Source organism: Crocuta crocuta, unplaced genomic scaffold (genome assembly GCF_008692635.1).
Source record: "Crocuta crocuta isolate KB4526 unplaced genomic scaffold, BGI_CrCroc_1.0 scaffold25, whole genome shotgun sequence".
NCBI classification, from domain to species: Eukaryota; Metazoa; Chordata; class Mammalia; order Carnivora; family Hyaenidae; genus Crocuta; species Crocuta crocuta.
Window position 1 is genome coordinate 14736256 of NW_027532015.1, and position 17173 is coordinate 14753428.

Here is a 17173-nt window from a genome sequence, read left to right on the forward strand (position 1 = left end):
CCTTGAACCCCCTTCCCCATCCTGGGGAGTCCCCCGCTGCCTGTGCAGGCAGGGCGACAGTTCTCCGGGGCTGCAGCCGGGCCGGGCGGGCAGAGAGGAAAGGAAGCCGGAGCCGCGCGCGCGCCGGCGCCCCCTCCCCGGCTCCCGACCTCTGCCCTGCGGAGAGTTCCCGGACCAGCATCCCGCAGCCGTCCGCGCTTCCAGGCGGACCGGAGCTGCTCCCGGCCCTCCCTCCCGGACTAGGACCCGGCCCGGTTGTCAGGGCAACTGTTTACAGGACAGCATATCCCGGTCTTCCCTCTGTGCCGTGTGCCGAATATCTTACTGTGCGGTGGCAGGAAGCCTGGGCAAAGGTGCCACGGCAGGAAGAAGCTGGGATCTGACTGGACAGGTTAGGCGGTGGAAGGAGGCTTCTGCCCCTGCGTGCCTTTCCAGGGNGTGAGGGGGAACTGCAAGGCCTCAGTTGCCAAGTGGCTGGTAGTATCTGTCAGCTGTTTGCACACTGTTTACCCATAGGGGATCTATTACAAGTGCTCAAATGAACCGGCAGCTTAGAAACTAGCAGCTTCCTGGGAGCTGCAATTACATAAGCATATATTTTTAATATAATAATAATTAAAAAACAAGTAGCCGCGGTATGCCTGGATCAGCTACAGCTATCCGACAAGAGAGACTGAAGAAGACCAGTGCAAGGCCAATTCCCCTTGGTTTATTCACCATTAATGAGGAAGATGAGCAGCAAAAGAATGGAAATTCCCGAAGACCTAAAGGTATGCATAAGCTCTACCCTTTGGTTGGAACCGGAGCCAGCCCCCATTTCCGACACTGTCTGTAGCACATTTACAAACTGTCTGTGGTGCACGCTGTGTGGAGTGCTTGTGACCTCCTAGCACAGTTTTCTAGTGGTATTTACCCATTCTGTAGAGCTGTGTATGCATGAAATGCAGAACAGATTTTGCAGATTTGGTAGGTTTCAGATCAGTTGCCTTTTTTTCGATATAAGCTACTTCCTTGGCTTAGCGATCTTTAATTTTCACATGCTCATTTGAACAGTTACCAATGACACGTCCTTACCAGGAGGAGGAAATGGGACTTATCCAGGTTTAAACGAACATCTCCTACCTTGCTTAGGTGCACTGGTGATTTCTGTTTAATGAGCTGAGTTTCTCCTTGAAAGGGGATGAGTTAGATGAAGTGACCTAAGAGTGAGTGCTTTGCAAGGGCAGAGGGTCAAGATGTTCCTTCTTTCTCTATTCTGAAATGAGCGAGAGAGAAAGAAGTAAATAAACATTGAACAGCACTGTAGGGGGCAAAGCTAGAGGACAGGGAAGGGGAAGCATGACCTTTTATAACTTCTGATGGTAACTCTGCTGAACATCGGTCTGGAGGTTGGAATGTGCTGGATGCAGAAAGGAGAGGTCTGATTCTTGTACCTTTCTTTCATAATGATGAAATGGAGCAGCAGCTTTGCCTGGCTTCTTGAATCCCTGTGCACTGCATCATTTTAGCATTGTCTGATAGCTACCCTCCAAGAGCTGTAATTGTCAGAGATGGCAACATCATGCATTTTTGAAGAAGGATTTTAAGGCTTGCATTAAATTTTTTTCCCCTGGTATCCTAATTCTTGCAACCTCCTTCCCCAAAATGCATAAGCCATTTGTCTCGTAAGCTGATAGGTTATCAGTTTTGTTGTTTCTATGTGCTGATTAAAATTTAGCTTGCATTCAAATTGTTCTGCCACTGAGATATCAAATTTCCTCTGTGTGGTACAGAGCAGTAGCAGAGCAGAGCAGCAAGCAAATTTTGAAGCCCTGATAGAATGAATGTTTAAATAGAATCCAGTATTTGAAAACGACTGGCTTTCTTTTTCCTGGTTCTTGAATGAGTCTTAGTTTGCTTTTCTGAAGTATAATGGAAACTGTCTGCTTTAAATCCCAAAGTATATTTTTATTTCACTTTTAAAAGACTGGTTACAGGGAATTTTAAATCAACAGAACCTTAGTGATGTAGTTGATTTTAATTTTACTATCAGACATAGCTTCTATCTTAGAACCAAATGACTTCAGGAATTTACCAGTGTCACGGATGGAAGCTGACAAAGGTGTTTGTTTTATTTGCCCAGGAATTAGACAGTTGAACCAGAGTGTGCTCTTGATGAAAACCCAGTACTTTCAGTTGTTAGTAGAAAATCAGCTGGCCTCTTAGGAGGTGTTAACTTTCTAAATTAATGTGGAACTGTTGAACTGTGCCCACTGTGTATTTTTGGAAATGTTCTTGATTTGTGTACTTTTCCCTTAGGCGTCTTGAAACAGTGGTTTAGGATAGCTATCTATTTTGTTCTAAGTAGTTTTCTTGAATTCCTCTCTTCTGTGTTTTTTTTCCCAATTGCCTTTAGTATTTTATTTAAAGGGAAAAAGGGTAGGGTAAGTAGTTACTTCTAAAAATATATTTATTTGGCAATTTGTGCAACTTTGTGGATAAGAGAGACTTAAGGAGTTTCTGATCCCCTGTCATTTTTCTTTTACTACTTTTCCCAGTATCAAAGGGAAAAAGAAGAAAAAGATTAGAAGGAAAACCTTATGTTGATAAGAACACTCAGGCATAAACAAACAACCTTGGAAATTTTTAATGATTCCTAGTGAGTAAGACCATGGACTTGGTTCTGAATTTCTCAGCAGGTCTGTCTGAGCAGTTAGAATGTCCACTTTCAAATCTGGCTTTGTCTGTCAGTAGAACAGGAATGGAAATATTCTTATGTATGAACTGTCCAGTATGATAGCTACTCCCACGTAGAGCTGGTAGCATTGGAAATACAGCTACACTATTAACTGAGAAACTGATTTTTTAATTTTAATTGATTTTTAGTGACTACCATCTTATCGGACAACACAGTTGAGTCTGTAGAGCTGTGATCTTCTGAATTGTCCTTTCTACTTTGTCTATCCTTAATTGCTTCCTGGTGCCAGATATGGTCAGGTACTGAAATGAATGTGGTTTTTAAAAAGGGCCTGATGGAGCAGACAGCCTTTTTCCTGCAAGGAAGCATAGTAACCTGACTTCGTAGACGATTTCAGCTGTCCTTCCCCACATAAATGTTATTGCCTGCTCTGAATATCATTCTTAACTCACCAATTGCCTATACCATCTTTTGCAACTTATAATGGACTTGTAGTTTCTAAATTATTTTCAAAGCATCATAGCAAGATGACCTACAGAATATCTTCTATGTGTGACTATTAAGATAACCAATCACTTTGTTTTCTTTTCTGGTCTAATCAGCTACCTGTACCCAAACTTGGTTTTCATGCTTAGTGTCTTTATTCTGTCATTACTAGGAAAAAAGCGTGCTATCTAAATTCAATACGCAAAATGCTTCTGTCAAGAATTTCCCTGAGTTCCTAACAAGTAGTATCTTTCCAGGTACTCTGCTGTTGGGTAACCATCATAATAAACTCAGTAGGAATGAGCATATCGATTACCATCTGGACTCCTATTGTGGCTTCAAAATTACCCTGGTGGAGTGAGACAGTAGTTTGATGAGCTAGTAGATGAGATCAGTTCTTGAAGGAGGGATTTTTCTCCCATGTAATCAATAGGGATGTACTTGATACTATTGATGTATAACATTTAGATAGTAATTGGGAGCAAGTTGGGCTTATGCTTTTGCTCTTACACCTTTAGAATCCAAGCCTCAGTGCCGTGGTGACCTTAGGGCTGGCATAGGAGAGACTATTTAGGTACTGCAGTAACTAAATGCCCTTGGATAGGCTTCAAGGCAAACCTGCCTTATGGTGAATTTTGCTGAACAGGTGTCATTATTAAATAAAAAGACATTTTCTCCCTAACCCAACACTTGTTAAATGCACACTCTGTACAGATTACTTTGCTGGGGCATTTGTAGAGGTGGTGCAAAGGTAATTGACATGGGTTCTGCTCTCAGAGGTGTTTGCTTGTGTAGTGGAGGAAGATCACTGTACCAATAATGCAAGAAGATAAAATCAGGGACAGAGCAGAGAGTATAATGAAAGTAGCTATACATACATCTGTGCCCTTCTTGAAACTGGAAACTTCTCAAGTGCCAGGACTACAGTTTCTTCTGTATAAGAAATTGCAAATTGCATGGAACATTACTGAATGGAGGTAAAACTTAACATTTAAAAATACTTTGCACAGTCTCTGGAAGTCTAACATAGGAATTTTAAGAAATGCTGACCGTATCAGAATTGTCCAAGGCAACTACTTTGAAAGAGACAGTACTCTGCTTGGATGCATCTGGTAGGTTAATCCTGTTTCCTCTACCTCATTGCTTCTACCTAAGAGTATATCAGGGATTCTACTCTGTTTTGTTGTTTTCCATCATACTATTCATCATTTTCCTTGGTGGAAAAATGAAGGCATATGTTTACAAGGTAGTATTAATTGGCCACTTTGTTAATATCTAGGTTAATGCCTTCTGCCCCTTTTGTTAGCAAATTGCAGATTATAAAATTTCTCCTTTAAATCAGGGCACAGAAGTTCTGAGCAAATGGGCTCTCCTTCTCCCTTTACTTATTATCTGCCTTTTTGTTAAAATGTGTATTTATGGAGGCTGCAGTTAACTTCTTTTCTTCTACCTTATCCACTATAAAGGTAGAATTTCTTCCAGTTAAGGTTTCCAAATGAAATATGGTCTCCTGTTTACCTTTTATATTCCTATTGGATTGGTGATTATCTAGTAATTATAATGTTCTCTTTGTAAGTCATGAGTCTTTTTTTTTTTCTCCAAAAAGGAGCATTATGTCAAGAAGTACAAATGCTATTCTAGAATCATTCTCCCACATTTTCTTGTTTCTTTTCCTCTTGGGCTCTGTAAGACTTGGACTGTTGTCTGTACCCAGTGTCTTTATTTGTGCCATTTCAGGACTAGGCAAAAACTTTACCAGTAGAATTTTACAACTAGTGAGGCAAATATGTAGTGTAGAGGGGGCAATGATATCAAAGATCCCTATTATAAGGAGGAAATCTTTTTTTTTTTNAGCCCGACGCGGGGCTCGAACCCACGAACTGCGAGATCATGACCTAAGCGAAAGTCGGACGCTTAACCGACTAAGCCACCCAGGCGCCCCAGAGGAAATCTGTTTTTAAAAAAATTTTTTTAATAGTTTTTATTTTATGTTTGAGACAGAGAGAAACAGCGTGAGCAGGGGTAGAGCAAAGAGAGAGGGAGACACAGAATCCGAAACAGGCTCCAGGCTCTGAGCTGCCAGCACAGAACCTGATGCAGGGCTCGAACCCATTAACTGCCAGATCATGACCCGAGCTGAAGTCGGCCACTTCAGCCACCCAGGCACCCCTAAGGAGGAAACCTTAAAGTCAAAAGGATTGGTGTAAATTTTATTTGTTTAAGAGACCTGAAATACAATGTTTTATTCAAAGGGTTTATATAAAAATAACAATAGATGTCAGGAGCAAGGACCATAACATCTGATGTATGGCTTACATTCATTGGAGTCCCTGTGAATACCTATTGATGGTATTCACACTACTAGGAGGCAGTTCTAGGCATTCTGTGTTACAGAAGTAGAATATCACCATAGGTATCACTGTACACGGGGAACATGATTTGACCACTACACAACAAAATTCTTTATATGGTGAGGTGGTATATGCAATGGAATTTGCTTGCTGTATAAAACTAAAAGGTTTAAAAACTATTTGCTTGGGGGTGACTGAGTGGCTCATTTGGTTGAGCTTTGGACTCTTGGTTTTGGCTCCGGTCATGATCTCATGGTTTGTGAGTTTGAACCCTGTGTCATACTCTGCTCTGAACTTGGAGCCTGCTTGGGATTCATTCTCTCTCTCTCTCTCTCTCTCTCTCTCTTTCTCCCCCTCCCCCTCCTCTTTCCTCTTCCCTCACACATGCATGCACTCCCTCTCTTTCCTTCTCTCAAATAAACAAACTTAAAAAACATTATGTGCCTGTTTCAAGAGCTATAATCAGTGGAGCTAAAATAGCTGACTGCTCTAGCCAGTAGGAGCCAGGCACATGTATTTGGTGAAAATCTCCCAGCTGATAACTCTTCCACATTATTTATTGGGAGGTTTAATTGAGTATCCTTTTCCACTAAAATCAGCATATCTCAAGGGAGCGACTTTAAAATTAATCCGTTGTTACTAAAAAATTATCAGGGCATTAGCAGGCACCTTGGCCATGTTTTGAGCAGAAACTAATACTTTCACAGCACCAAAGGAAATTGTAATGAGAGAGTTTCATCTTAATTCTCAGATCTCAGCTTTTAGAAAGAGCCCATTTATGTTGGACCCTCTGTGTATTAGATTTATGTTCTAGATATGCCAACTTCAAAAGGCAAGTCATACCCCACTATACCTCAGATCTAGATACGAAAACTGAAGTGTACCACAGATGGACATAAGACATTGTGTTTGCCAGAGCACCGATGAATATTTTTGCTGACTATAAAATGCAAGTTCTTTTTTCTTAGGCTTTAGGCCCAGTGATGATTTGTTAGAGTTTTAATAGAGTCTGTCCAGATTCCAGAGAATTTACCATTCTGGGTCCAGTGTAGAGTGTGAAATGAGAATGGAGCTTAGGCATATAGGCCAAAGAAAATTATATTCACAGTTTTATCTTGAATATAGATGGTCCTTGGGGCTAGATTAATCCTTAAAGTCTCAGGCCTAATAAAGTAGTAGCAAGATACTCTGTGGATTTAGTGGGACCAGTCGTCCTAAAACTGTCATTGGGGACAACATTATGGAGGCCAGTATGGCACCTCTGTCTTCCTCATAGGGTTACTTTCAGGGTCAAGTATCAAGTGCTCTTGAGAAACGACTTGGAGTTGGGGTGGAGAGTTGGAATCTCTGTAGGGCCCTTTTGAAACCTTCCCAAACAATGTAACACAAAATCTAAGTACAAATGCAAAGTCAAGATTGTAGTTGTTGCCTCTGAGCCTTGGTAGAGCACTATAGGTATTCAAACCCTGTGGCTCTTGGGGCTGTCAGCTTATATGGTGGGACAAGTTTAACCAGATTGCCTATTAGCGGCTACATCTAAGTTTGCCAAGGTTATTTAGAAATTCAAAATAACTGAGGGATGAGAGACTGCAATATGTTAGAAAAAGTACTGCATGTGGACATAGGCAAGTTACAGTTCTTTAACCTTCCCAAGCTTCAGGTTCTGAGCTGTAAAGTAAAACTAATAATACCATGCTCATAGGTGGAGGTGAGGATTAGAGATACTATAAGCATTTAGCACACTCTCTAGAAAACACTTGGGGCTCATTAAATGATATTTATAAAAAGTGGGATGTTTGACTACAAATGACAAATTTTCTGATAACTTCCACCAACATACTCTTTGTCCCAATACATGCCTATTACAGAAATTTCCTCTTGTCTAATCTCCTGATTTGTACCTTAACTAGCTTGTGAATGAAAATTTCCAAGACAGCTGCCACTTTTCTGAGGCCTCTTTAGTCTCTTCCTGGCAGTAGGTGTATGTGACTGGATCCTTGTCCTGCGTTCATTCACGTGGATCAGATATACTAGATGTCAGGTAGATTACTCATTGTCCTGCCCTGTGATTGTTTTGTGTGAAGTAAAGGAAATAAATTACCATTATGTCAGATCACCTCACTTGTTATTTCAAATATGATGAAGGGAGTGCATCTTTATTCCTTGGGATAATGGCACGCTTCTGGCCTGCCTCAATCAGGGAACAAGAGCCGTGATCCTCTGCCATCTTGGAAACCAATCAAATGGAATTTTATTCTCCTTAAGATTTCTACTTTTAGAGTTTTTTGTTTTTACCTGTGTGTGTGTGTGTGTGTGTGTGTGAGAGAGAGAGAGAGAGAGAGAGAGATAAAAAGAGAATTGCTTGATGGAAATGTCTTGGGCTTGTGGGCAGGTTTCTGCCAAGGACTTGGATGATAGGTGCTTACATCTGAGGCCGCCAGCTTTATGCGGGCTGTTTATCTTTTCTCATGTTCAACAAGACTGCTTGTTCTAAATTTGGTCAGTTTTCTTTCACTCATTTTTTTATGAAAAATTTTTTAATATTCATTTTGGGGGGAGAGAGAGAGAGAGAGATTGAGAGAGGAGGAGGGGCAGAAAGAGACACACGCACAGAATCCGAAGCAAGCTAGAGGCTCCGTGCTGATGCGGGGCTCGAACCCACGAGTGGTGAGATCATGACCTGAGCCGAAGTCGGACGCTTAACCTACTGAGCCACCTAGGTGCCCCTCTTTCACTCATTTTGATACTTTAATTTCTTTGTGGTAGTCGTGTTTCTTTCATGAGTCAGCAGTAAGTGCTGAGAGCATTTGGGGCAAGCACCGTATTGGATGTACATGCTGCTCGTATTATTATTAAAGGTAGATGCCTGTGGATCTTTATATCCTGAGGTAGAGCTCTGCCCTTTACTGCTGTGTACTTGGACTGGTTCTCTTCCCTTTGCTTTGCTGTACCTGGTCACCTTCTATTTCTTCTTTGGTTTAAATGTCTTGTCCTTTAGAGTGTCCCCAGATCAGGCTGGGTCCCACGTTTTGGGCCCTCCTAGGATTGTGTACTCGTCCTTTGTTGCTCCAACCAAATTGAATGTTTTGTTTGTGAGTAGTTGGTAAATGTCTCTCCAACGACGCTAAACTCCGAGAGGGCAGTGAGTGTGACTGTTCCATTCGCACCGTGTCCCTGGCACCTAATGCACTGTCCAGTATGTTGTTGAGGCTCCCGAACTGTTTATTACACAGTGACTGATTAGAGATGACACACTGACACTGCCAGCAGAGAAAATGAGGAAGCACAGCAGGGGAGGCTCTGTGTCCAAGCCTTGGAACATTCCAAGATCCAGGACTTTATTTCTGAATCCGGCAAAGGCCTAGAAATACCAGAGAGATCATCATCCTGCCTGGTGATATGACTGTGACTTTTGTATTAAAGACCTTTGTCCACTAGCCTTTGTGCAGAGAGGACCTGTGGTTAATTTTCTGCTAGGAACTTATGGCTGAGAGAATATGCAGATTCTGCAGTGACTGACTTGGACCAAATTCCAGTGCTGGACCATTCCAGAAGCACCTTCTACCATCGTCTTTCCTTGAACTACTGGAACTCTTTTTTTTTTTTTTTGAGAGAGAGAGAGCGAGCAAGAGAGCAAAAGTTGGGGAGAGGAAGAGAGAGAATCTCGGGTGGGCTTCACACTCAGTGCAGAGCCTGGCACAGGGCTCAATCTCACAATGGTGAGATCATAACCTGAGCCAAAATCAAGAGTTGGACTCTTGATTCACCTGACTCAACAGACTGAGCCACTCCAGGCATCCCTGGAGCTCATTATTAAATGTTCATTTTGAGTTTATGTTATATACTTATTACAGGCATGTCTGGAATATTACAAGTATTTGCCTCCCTTTGAACAACTGAAATTCACTATCATGACTATAAAGTATAAGTTACAAGTCAGGGGGAAATTCTATAAGAAACAAACCCTCATTGACTTAAATTCTCTCAGAGCTCCGTGACAGGTCGGGTCTCCCACTGCTACCTGCTCCTGTGGATTTGGGAGGAGCTTCTGCAAGCATAGGGCAGTCCTGTGTGTTTCTGGTCACCTTCCCTCTGGCCCCAAACTCATTCCAGTGTACCTCATTTTAAGCTACACTGAGAATTTTCCTTTTCTGTCTCTCCTTCATAATGCCATCTCTGCATCAGCCATTTTTGCCCCCAAGGCCCAGAAAAACAGGTTCTTTGTAGGTGGATGGCTCCTGGCACAGACCTTTCAGTCAGCAAATACATAAAGATGCGAAGTAGCATCTACAGCGTTAGGACTCAAAACCTCAGCACTCTGCGTTTTCACCCTGGGCTTGCTTTGGGAATCACATTTTCTATGAGTCTGCTACCCCTGATTCTTCTATGACACTACAGCAGTAAATCCTTTCCCTAATCCTTACATGGTGGTGTTTATTACCCTCTCGGTTCTCCTTACCCATCCAGTAGTTTAGAATACTGTTGCATTAACATTCGTGTGATCTATGAATGGAACTCCACAAACTGGCCACTTGGGTCAACACTTCCAGTCATCAGTCAACTTGACATTTTCTCACAATCTAAATGACTTCAAAATCCTCTCCACTGTCACAAGTTGCATTGACACTGATACTTTGATGCTATGTATCACTTGGGTCCGTTTAGGACTAGCTCTCCACCTACAATACCACGAACCCAGAAATTCCCCTAGTCACCCACAAACTTCAGATTCAGCAAACACTGATTTCTTTGTGTGTCTGCCCCATGCTAGACAACACGCGCAGTCTCACCAGCTGTGTGAGCTCCTCCTCCTGCCGGCACCGTGGCTTTGTGCCTTCCAGACTCTTCATCTTCTGTGTGACCCCTTGGCTTCCAGACCCTGTGTTCTCCCCACTGTCAGTACCCTCCCAGCTCACTTGGAGCTCACGGGAAACCATCTCAGCAATGCACTTGGAACGATGCCTGGTCCTTTGCAGGCTCTGAGTAGCCCCACGCTCCCCACACAGCCTCTTCTTTCTCCTTCAGGGTGCCGAGTGTCACTGTGCAAGTGTGCTGGGGTCTGCTCCACCTTCCTGCTCTCTCACCAGATGAGCCTGTCTGCTGATGGCCAGTTGTGGTCAAATCACATCGTGACTAATGTTGTCATCCATTCAACCTCACTCTTCACATCTAACATTTTCTGCCACTTTGCTGTGAACATGAGGACGTATTAAATTAGCTTCTAGGTCGTAATTTACTCTCTTCGGTAGAGAAAGAAAATAAGGAGAAAAACATAAAAGCCTGTATTATTCTAATTAAAATTCAACAACACAGGAGAAGAATGAGGGATTTCTGTTTTGCTTTGAGGTGATTTTGGAGAAAGTAACATTTAAAAGGGACTGTTGGCCACCGACACTGGATTTAACTAAATCTCAAGTGTCAGGGGATAATTATGCTTATGTGGCCAGTGACATGATTTTTGGTGAAATATTATTGATAAGAGAAAAGCAAATTGAATGGTCTAGGCCCCAAGCGAGAATTTCTTGTGGATCATTTCTATTGTTGATGCTTCCAGAGGGGATTAATATAATTACTGCTCTGTCTTACTTCAGGAGAACAAGGTAAAAGAAAGAGGCCATACTTCAGTGACGTGTTAAAAAGCAAAAACTTTAATTCAGGACTTTAGTTGTTTCTTGAATTTCTGTCTTCCACAGTACTTTCACAGTCATTAGAGTGGAGGCCTACTTTGTTGTTACCAGTGTCCTAGATTTCATTTCTTCCCCCCAAGATTAATGATTCTTTAATGACTCGAGGTAACAGAAAATGTTCTGGCTGAATATGTAGCTATTTATACTGTCCTCTAGCCTACTTTATCATAAAACTTTACTGTAGCATGTTAGTGTGAAAGTCAAAGGGAAAAAATAAAACCATCCTGGGGTTGTTTGGTGGCTCATCTTGGATGAGCCTGTAGCACTTCACATGACCTGTGTCCTCTCCTGTGGCCCTGACATTGAGCGTTCACTCTTCTAAGCTGTTCCCTGAAGGAGACCAGGCATCCCTGAATGAAGTCTTAGCAAGCATCCTGGCTCGTATGTTGCTTAGGACAGTTAGGTCAGCAGAATGTGTTGGGACCAAAATTCAGGATACTTGATCTCTCAATTAACAGACTGAGAAAAACAAGTTTCCTTTTCCTGACGCTGATGAAGATCTTCTCAGAATCACAGTGGTGCTTCAGAACCTCTGATGATGTGACAAGTCTTTACAGAGTAGTCCCTGGTGGAAACCAAATTTTCTGGCCAGTAGGTTAAGCATCTGACTGCAGTTCGAGTCAGGATCTCACGGCCCGTGGGTTCGAGCCCCACATTGGCTCTATGCTGACAGCTCAGAGCCTGGAGCCTGCTTTGGATTCTGTGTCCCTCTCTCTCTCTCTCTCTGCCCCTCCCCTACTCATGTTCTGTCTGTCTCTCAAAAATGAATAAGTGTTAAAAATTTTTTTAAATTGGGGATTGTATGTGAAAGTAAATGGTGAATTGAGGCCTTTCCCATGTGTGCAGTTGTTGGGGTCTCCTTGAGGCAATATGTGGAGGGATTAATAACTTGGACTCCAGGAGGGGGAAAACAGGCTCCAACTTTATGCTGCAGGCAAGGTGCTCAATATTTCTGAACCCACTTGCTTTATCTGTAAACCAGGGGTAATAGCAACACCTACTTAGTGGGGTTGTTAAGGATTAGGTGGGATGGTACATAAATGTGCTTATAACAGTGCCTGGCACTAATAAGCTAGTGTGTAAATGATACTGAATGTTATCTAGAAAGTTTTTGTAGTTCAATGGCTTCATTGTAGTGGTTCTAAAAACCTAGCATTGCTCTAATACTTCTGAATTTTAGGAGACTGAAAGCCAGTTGAAAATAAGTTATATGAGAATTAAATAATTAAAAATTATTTTTCTTATACTTTTTTTTAACTTGAAAATAATCTCAGATGCCTGGTGATTGTAGAAGTATAGCAGATATTTTTCATGAACTCCTTTTCCGTGGCGATTACTTTTATAGCAGAATTTTGAGCCAAATGCTTTTATATCAGCCACACAAAAATAAAGACACTATAAAGTGTGTTTGAAATGTATCATTGTGTTCTTAAGGTAACATTCAGGAAGATACTACTCCATGGCTTGATAATCCAGTTCCTTTTCACCTTGCACACGGTTGTAAGGTTGTATAATTATCTCAGTCCACTATTTTATCATTCATTTTGGCCTTTAAAAGAAGACTATAGTTTATAATATTTTGAAAGTTGCTATTTAAAAAAATGTATCAAACAGCTAACATGATAACCATATGCCTGAGACCCATTTTATAGCAAAATACACTACATTTATGGGGAATATAAATAAAATATTATGGCCAGTATCACAATTTCCTATGTATCTTGCCATGGTCTTTTCTCCTTTCATTCCTTCCTCACCCCCTTTTACCTTTCCCAAGAGATAACATGTACTCTTCCTGTCCCTTCACTTTTACTACATGGATAGTTCTTTATATAATTTGTGTGTTTAAATTCATATCGATTTTATCATATTAATATGTCAGTCTGCCAGTTTGTACTTATCCCCTCAAGTTTTGAAATACCAGCCCAAAGTGATGACTACAGTTTGCTCTGACTGCTGCCTAGACTTTTATAACACCGCTTTACCACAGTTTAATTCTTGACTATGCCTTTACCCGTTTACTTACTATTTTCCAAGTGATGGACGGGGAAATTGATTTGTTTTGTTTGTTTGTCCTGTTGCTACTGCTGATTGTGCAGCAATAACTATTGGTACACTTCTCCCTGGACACATACGCATGTTCCTCTGGTATGTTGCTAGATGTGGTGTGTGCATTGTCACATGCCAAATTGCTCTTCCAAAATCATCTTATCAGCATAACCCCATGTATACTCTGGGAAGGTCCCCATTTCTCCATATCCTCTCTTACCCTGGATTCAGTAAGACACTTTGATTCTTGCCGGTTGGATGGCTATGAAATGGCATTTGGTTTTAATTGGTAAAATTGGACATTAGCTAATGTAGTGTTTTGTTTGGTTTTTTAATAATGGGAACACCAGCATTGTCTGGGTGGTTTTTTCCCCCCTAGAGGAAGGCAGGGGAAACTGCTGCATCAGTAATCTGGTTTAAAGCTCATCGTTTTTGGCAGGTATAGCGAGTCACTGGGGGAAGAAACAGATGGTACCGCCTCTATGCAGACCTGAAGGGAAGGCAATTATCTTCTCTACTAACACGGTGGCTGGGCTCTCGAGCTGGGTTTCAGATTCTCCTTTTCAAAGAGTGCATCTAGTTTCTGGGCCTGATCCTTTTGGTTTTCTCTTATTACTACTTCTTTTTGGTCATTCAGCATCATCACTATTAGGGTACCAGAGAAAAAGCAAAAGTATAAAAGTTTGGTTGGTCCTCCTGATAAAACTCATTGTACTAAGGTTTCTTTTAGGATGAAGAATGTAAGTGGAAGGGAGGGGGAAGTAGTATTTGGGGAAGATTTCTGGGGAGAGCATGTGTTGAAAACATTGCTTAAAATCAGATTTGGTAATTATTTGTGGCTTTCCATTATTCATGTAATCCTTGGGCCTGATTAGCATTTCTAAAGTATAAACTCGACAAATGCAAGGCATTAACATGAATAATTAAAAGGTAGGGAGTTAGCTATATGGGACTGTGGGTTTTCTTTTATTGTAGAGGCTATTTTAGTAACAGGAGGAAGCTTAGAATTGTAGACTGCTAGTCTGGAGACTTCGATTGTGCCATCAGCTCAGCCACATGTCACTATCCATTGTATGGTTGCTTTATTTTCCTGGAAAAAGAAAGTGACTTTGCTGGGGGAAAAGAAAGTGATTTTGCTGGGGCCAAAAAAAATACGTATTCTGTGCTTTGTGTTGGTGTCTGCTACAAGGATTCAAACTGAATTCCTGGGAGGAGACTCAAGCACAGCATAAGCATAATCATTAATTGGTCAAGATTACCTTGGTAATTGCTTTAACTCATTGATTCAGGACCCCTGGTGCCCACAAAATCCTCCTCCCCAGATTTTGGGCATTTCCCAGGGGAGGTCTGATGCCCTCAAAAACAAGGCCACCTGCACTGGTGCCACCTCCATAAAGCACTTTGCTTGCTGGTGCTCTGCCTTGCAGTGCTGTACCACTTGAGCTCTATGTGTTATGTTTCCCAAACTGGTGTTCTGCAGGTCACTCCTGCAAGATGGTAATGAGTGTACCAGCAAAAGAATGATTCTAATTCCAATTCAGATCAGTTTAGGACATCTACTTCTATACTATAGAACTTGTAAGGGCCCTTAATATACAATTATTAAATACCAAGGAATTTAGTAGGGGCACCTGGGTGGCGCATTTGGTTCGGCGTTGGACTCTTGATCTCAGCTCAGTCCACGATCCTGCGGTTTGTGGGTTTGAGCCTCGCATTGGGCTCTGAGCTTCAAGTGCGGAAGCTGCTTGGGATTCTGTCTTTCCTTCTCTCTGCCCTACCCCAACTTGTGCTCACTCATTCTCTCTCTAAAATAAATAGACTAAAAAAAAAAGAAAGAAAAGAATTCAGTAGATTTACTTGAACACACACTAATTGTGTATGGGGTGGGAGTCTGCTGCCCAGAGAACACCACTTCAGGAAGTTTTGTAGTGTTTGTGTGTTTGCCCGTGTGCAAAGCATCACTGAGGAAGGTCTTCGCGTACCACCATAAGTGCCAGTGCTGCAAGTTGATCTGTTGCAGATGGATGATTTAGATTTTAAAGAATGGCTTCTGGTAGATTCCCTGACAAGCCCCAATGTATCTGAGTTTCTCTTATAGTCAGACTTGGACCCCTGCTACATAACATGAGTCTATAAACCTAACTTGGCTGCCAGTAAACAAAACAAAACAAAACACACAGGAAAGAATCTCAGTCTTTTCTGGTTCTCACTGTGGATGTAGAAACCAGATACTTCTTAAGTGAATGCCAGACTCTGGTCCATGAAGCCATGGCAGCCTCTGAATTCATGGGAGGGGTCTGTCTTTATTCTGCAGCCTAGTGCACAGACTATGATCCTCCCTTCCTTCTACATTTCAGTGAATAAAGGAGAGAAAACTCATGAGAGGAACTTAATTGTTTCCTCCAGATACTTACCGGAGAGCTGCATGTGAGCAAGCCACGAGGGATCTGTTTATTTTCTGAGCTCTCGAAGCAGAAGCACAATGAAAGTTAAGTCATGCTACGACTGAACTGTGGTTTGATTGTTCTGTAACGTGTTTGACATGTACATACTAAAAGACATTTGGACAGAGAATTAGGATAAATAACTGGAATGAAGTAAATGATATATAAGCTTCAAGAGCAAGGAACAGAAAGGAAGATGTGAAAATGTTTCTGTTTCCAGCTTTGTAGTATTGGGTTAGTAATGGAAATGAGAACCACAGCAACAAACAGAGCCTTTGCCATGCAAAGGTGAGAGGCCCTGCGGGGTGCTTTTCAGTGTGTTGACATTTAATTCTCAATTCCACTTTAACAGTAGCATACTGGAGTTCAAGGTGGAGTGACTAGCTGAAAATAATAGTGCCAGGAAGTGGCGGACCAGCATTCAGACCTCCCTGTGATGCTCCGGGTCCCCTGCTTACCCTACTTGGCTGTGACAGGACAGAAGAAATAGAAGGAAAGAGAGCCCTTCTGGTCCCCAGCATGCAATGATTTTTAACAAGTTTGTAAAATACAAAATCTATATTAAAAAGAGACACAATCAGCGTGCCTGACTGACTCAGTTGGAAGAGCACAAGACTCTTGAACTTGGGGGTCGGGAGTTTGAGCCCCATGTTGGTGTAGAGATTACTTTTTTAAAAAGTTTTAAAAAAGAGAGACTAAAACAATGATCATTCTGAGAAAAATCACTGTTGACATTTGGACATATTTTCTTCCACATCTTTTTTCTGTGCATCTTCTCAATGGCTTGGAAAGTAGATGTTCTGCTTTAAAATCTATCAGTGGTTACACTACCTAAGATTCCCCCCCCCACCCCCCGCAATGTTCTTAAGCTTATGTTACTAGACAGTGCCAGGAAACGTTTCTCTTTCTGTTTATAAAAGATGACGTTATACTCTTAAAAATTTAGGAAAATGTTTAAGATTGGAGTATGTGATTGCTAATCACAGATTTTAGAACACCTGCTTTTTAAAGAATCGGTTGAAATCTTAAGTGTGCATTTTGCCATTCCAGTCCCTTTGAGAGCCAGCTAGAAATGCACAACACTTTGTTATTATAGCATTCCTGGTCTTAAGGAAAAGTAGTATAGTATCTCTAACATTACTGTAAATCCTGGAAAGAATTTAATTAGAGTTAGTTCCGAAGTGTTTCAAGATCAGTGAAAGGACTTTTACTAAACTTGGGGCAACTCTAGGTAACAGCTAGACAGAGCCACCTTACACATGCAAATGTACTTACATGTTAGGATTAACTGAAAAACAAGTCAGATATTAACCGTATGTTCCACAAAGAAGGAATTGAGAAGGAAAAATTCCATTCAAGGAAACAGTGTAGAGATTGTGAGCAATAGCTTTCCTAACCTGGGATGCCAGTGAAACCTATGGAATTTGGAACTTTTTATCAGAGAAATTGTTTAATAATAATCGCTTATATTTATTGAGC

At 41.5% G+C, this 17173-nt stretch overlaps 1 protein-coding gene across 1 annotated transcript in view; it reads left to right on the forward strand.

Moving 5' to 3' along the window:
- The first annotated feature begins 453 nt into the window (after positions 1-453).
- MAP7 (microtubule associated protein 7) overlaps positions 454-17173 on the forward strand; it is a 144361-nt gene continuing 127641 nt past the window's right edge. Inside the window, exon 1 of the mRNA XM_077776140.1 lies at positions 454-770. Coding sequence (XP_077632266.1) covers positions 638-770 — 133 coding nt within the window. The 5' untranslated portion in view covers positions 454-637. The remainder of the gene's footprint in view (positions 771-17173) is intronic.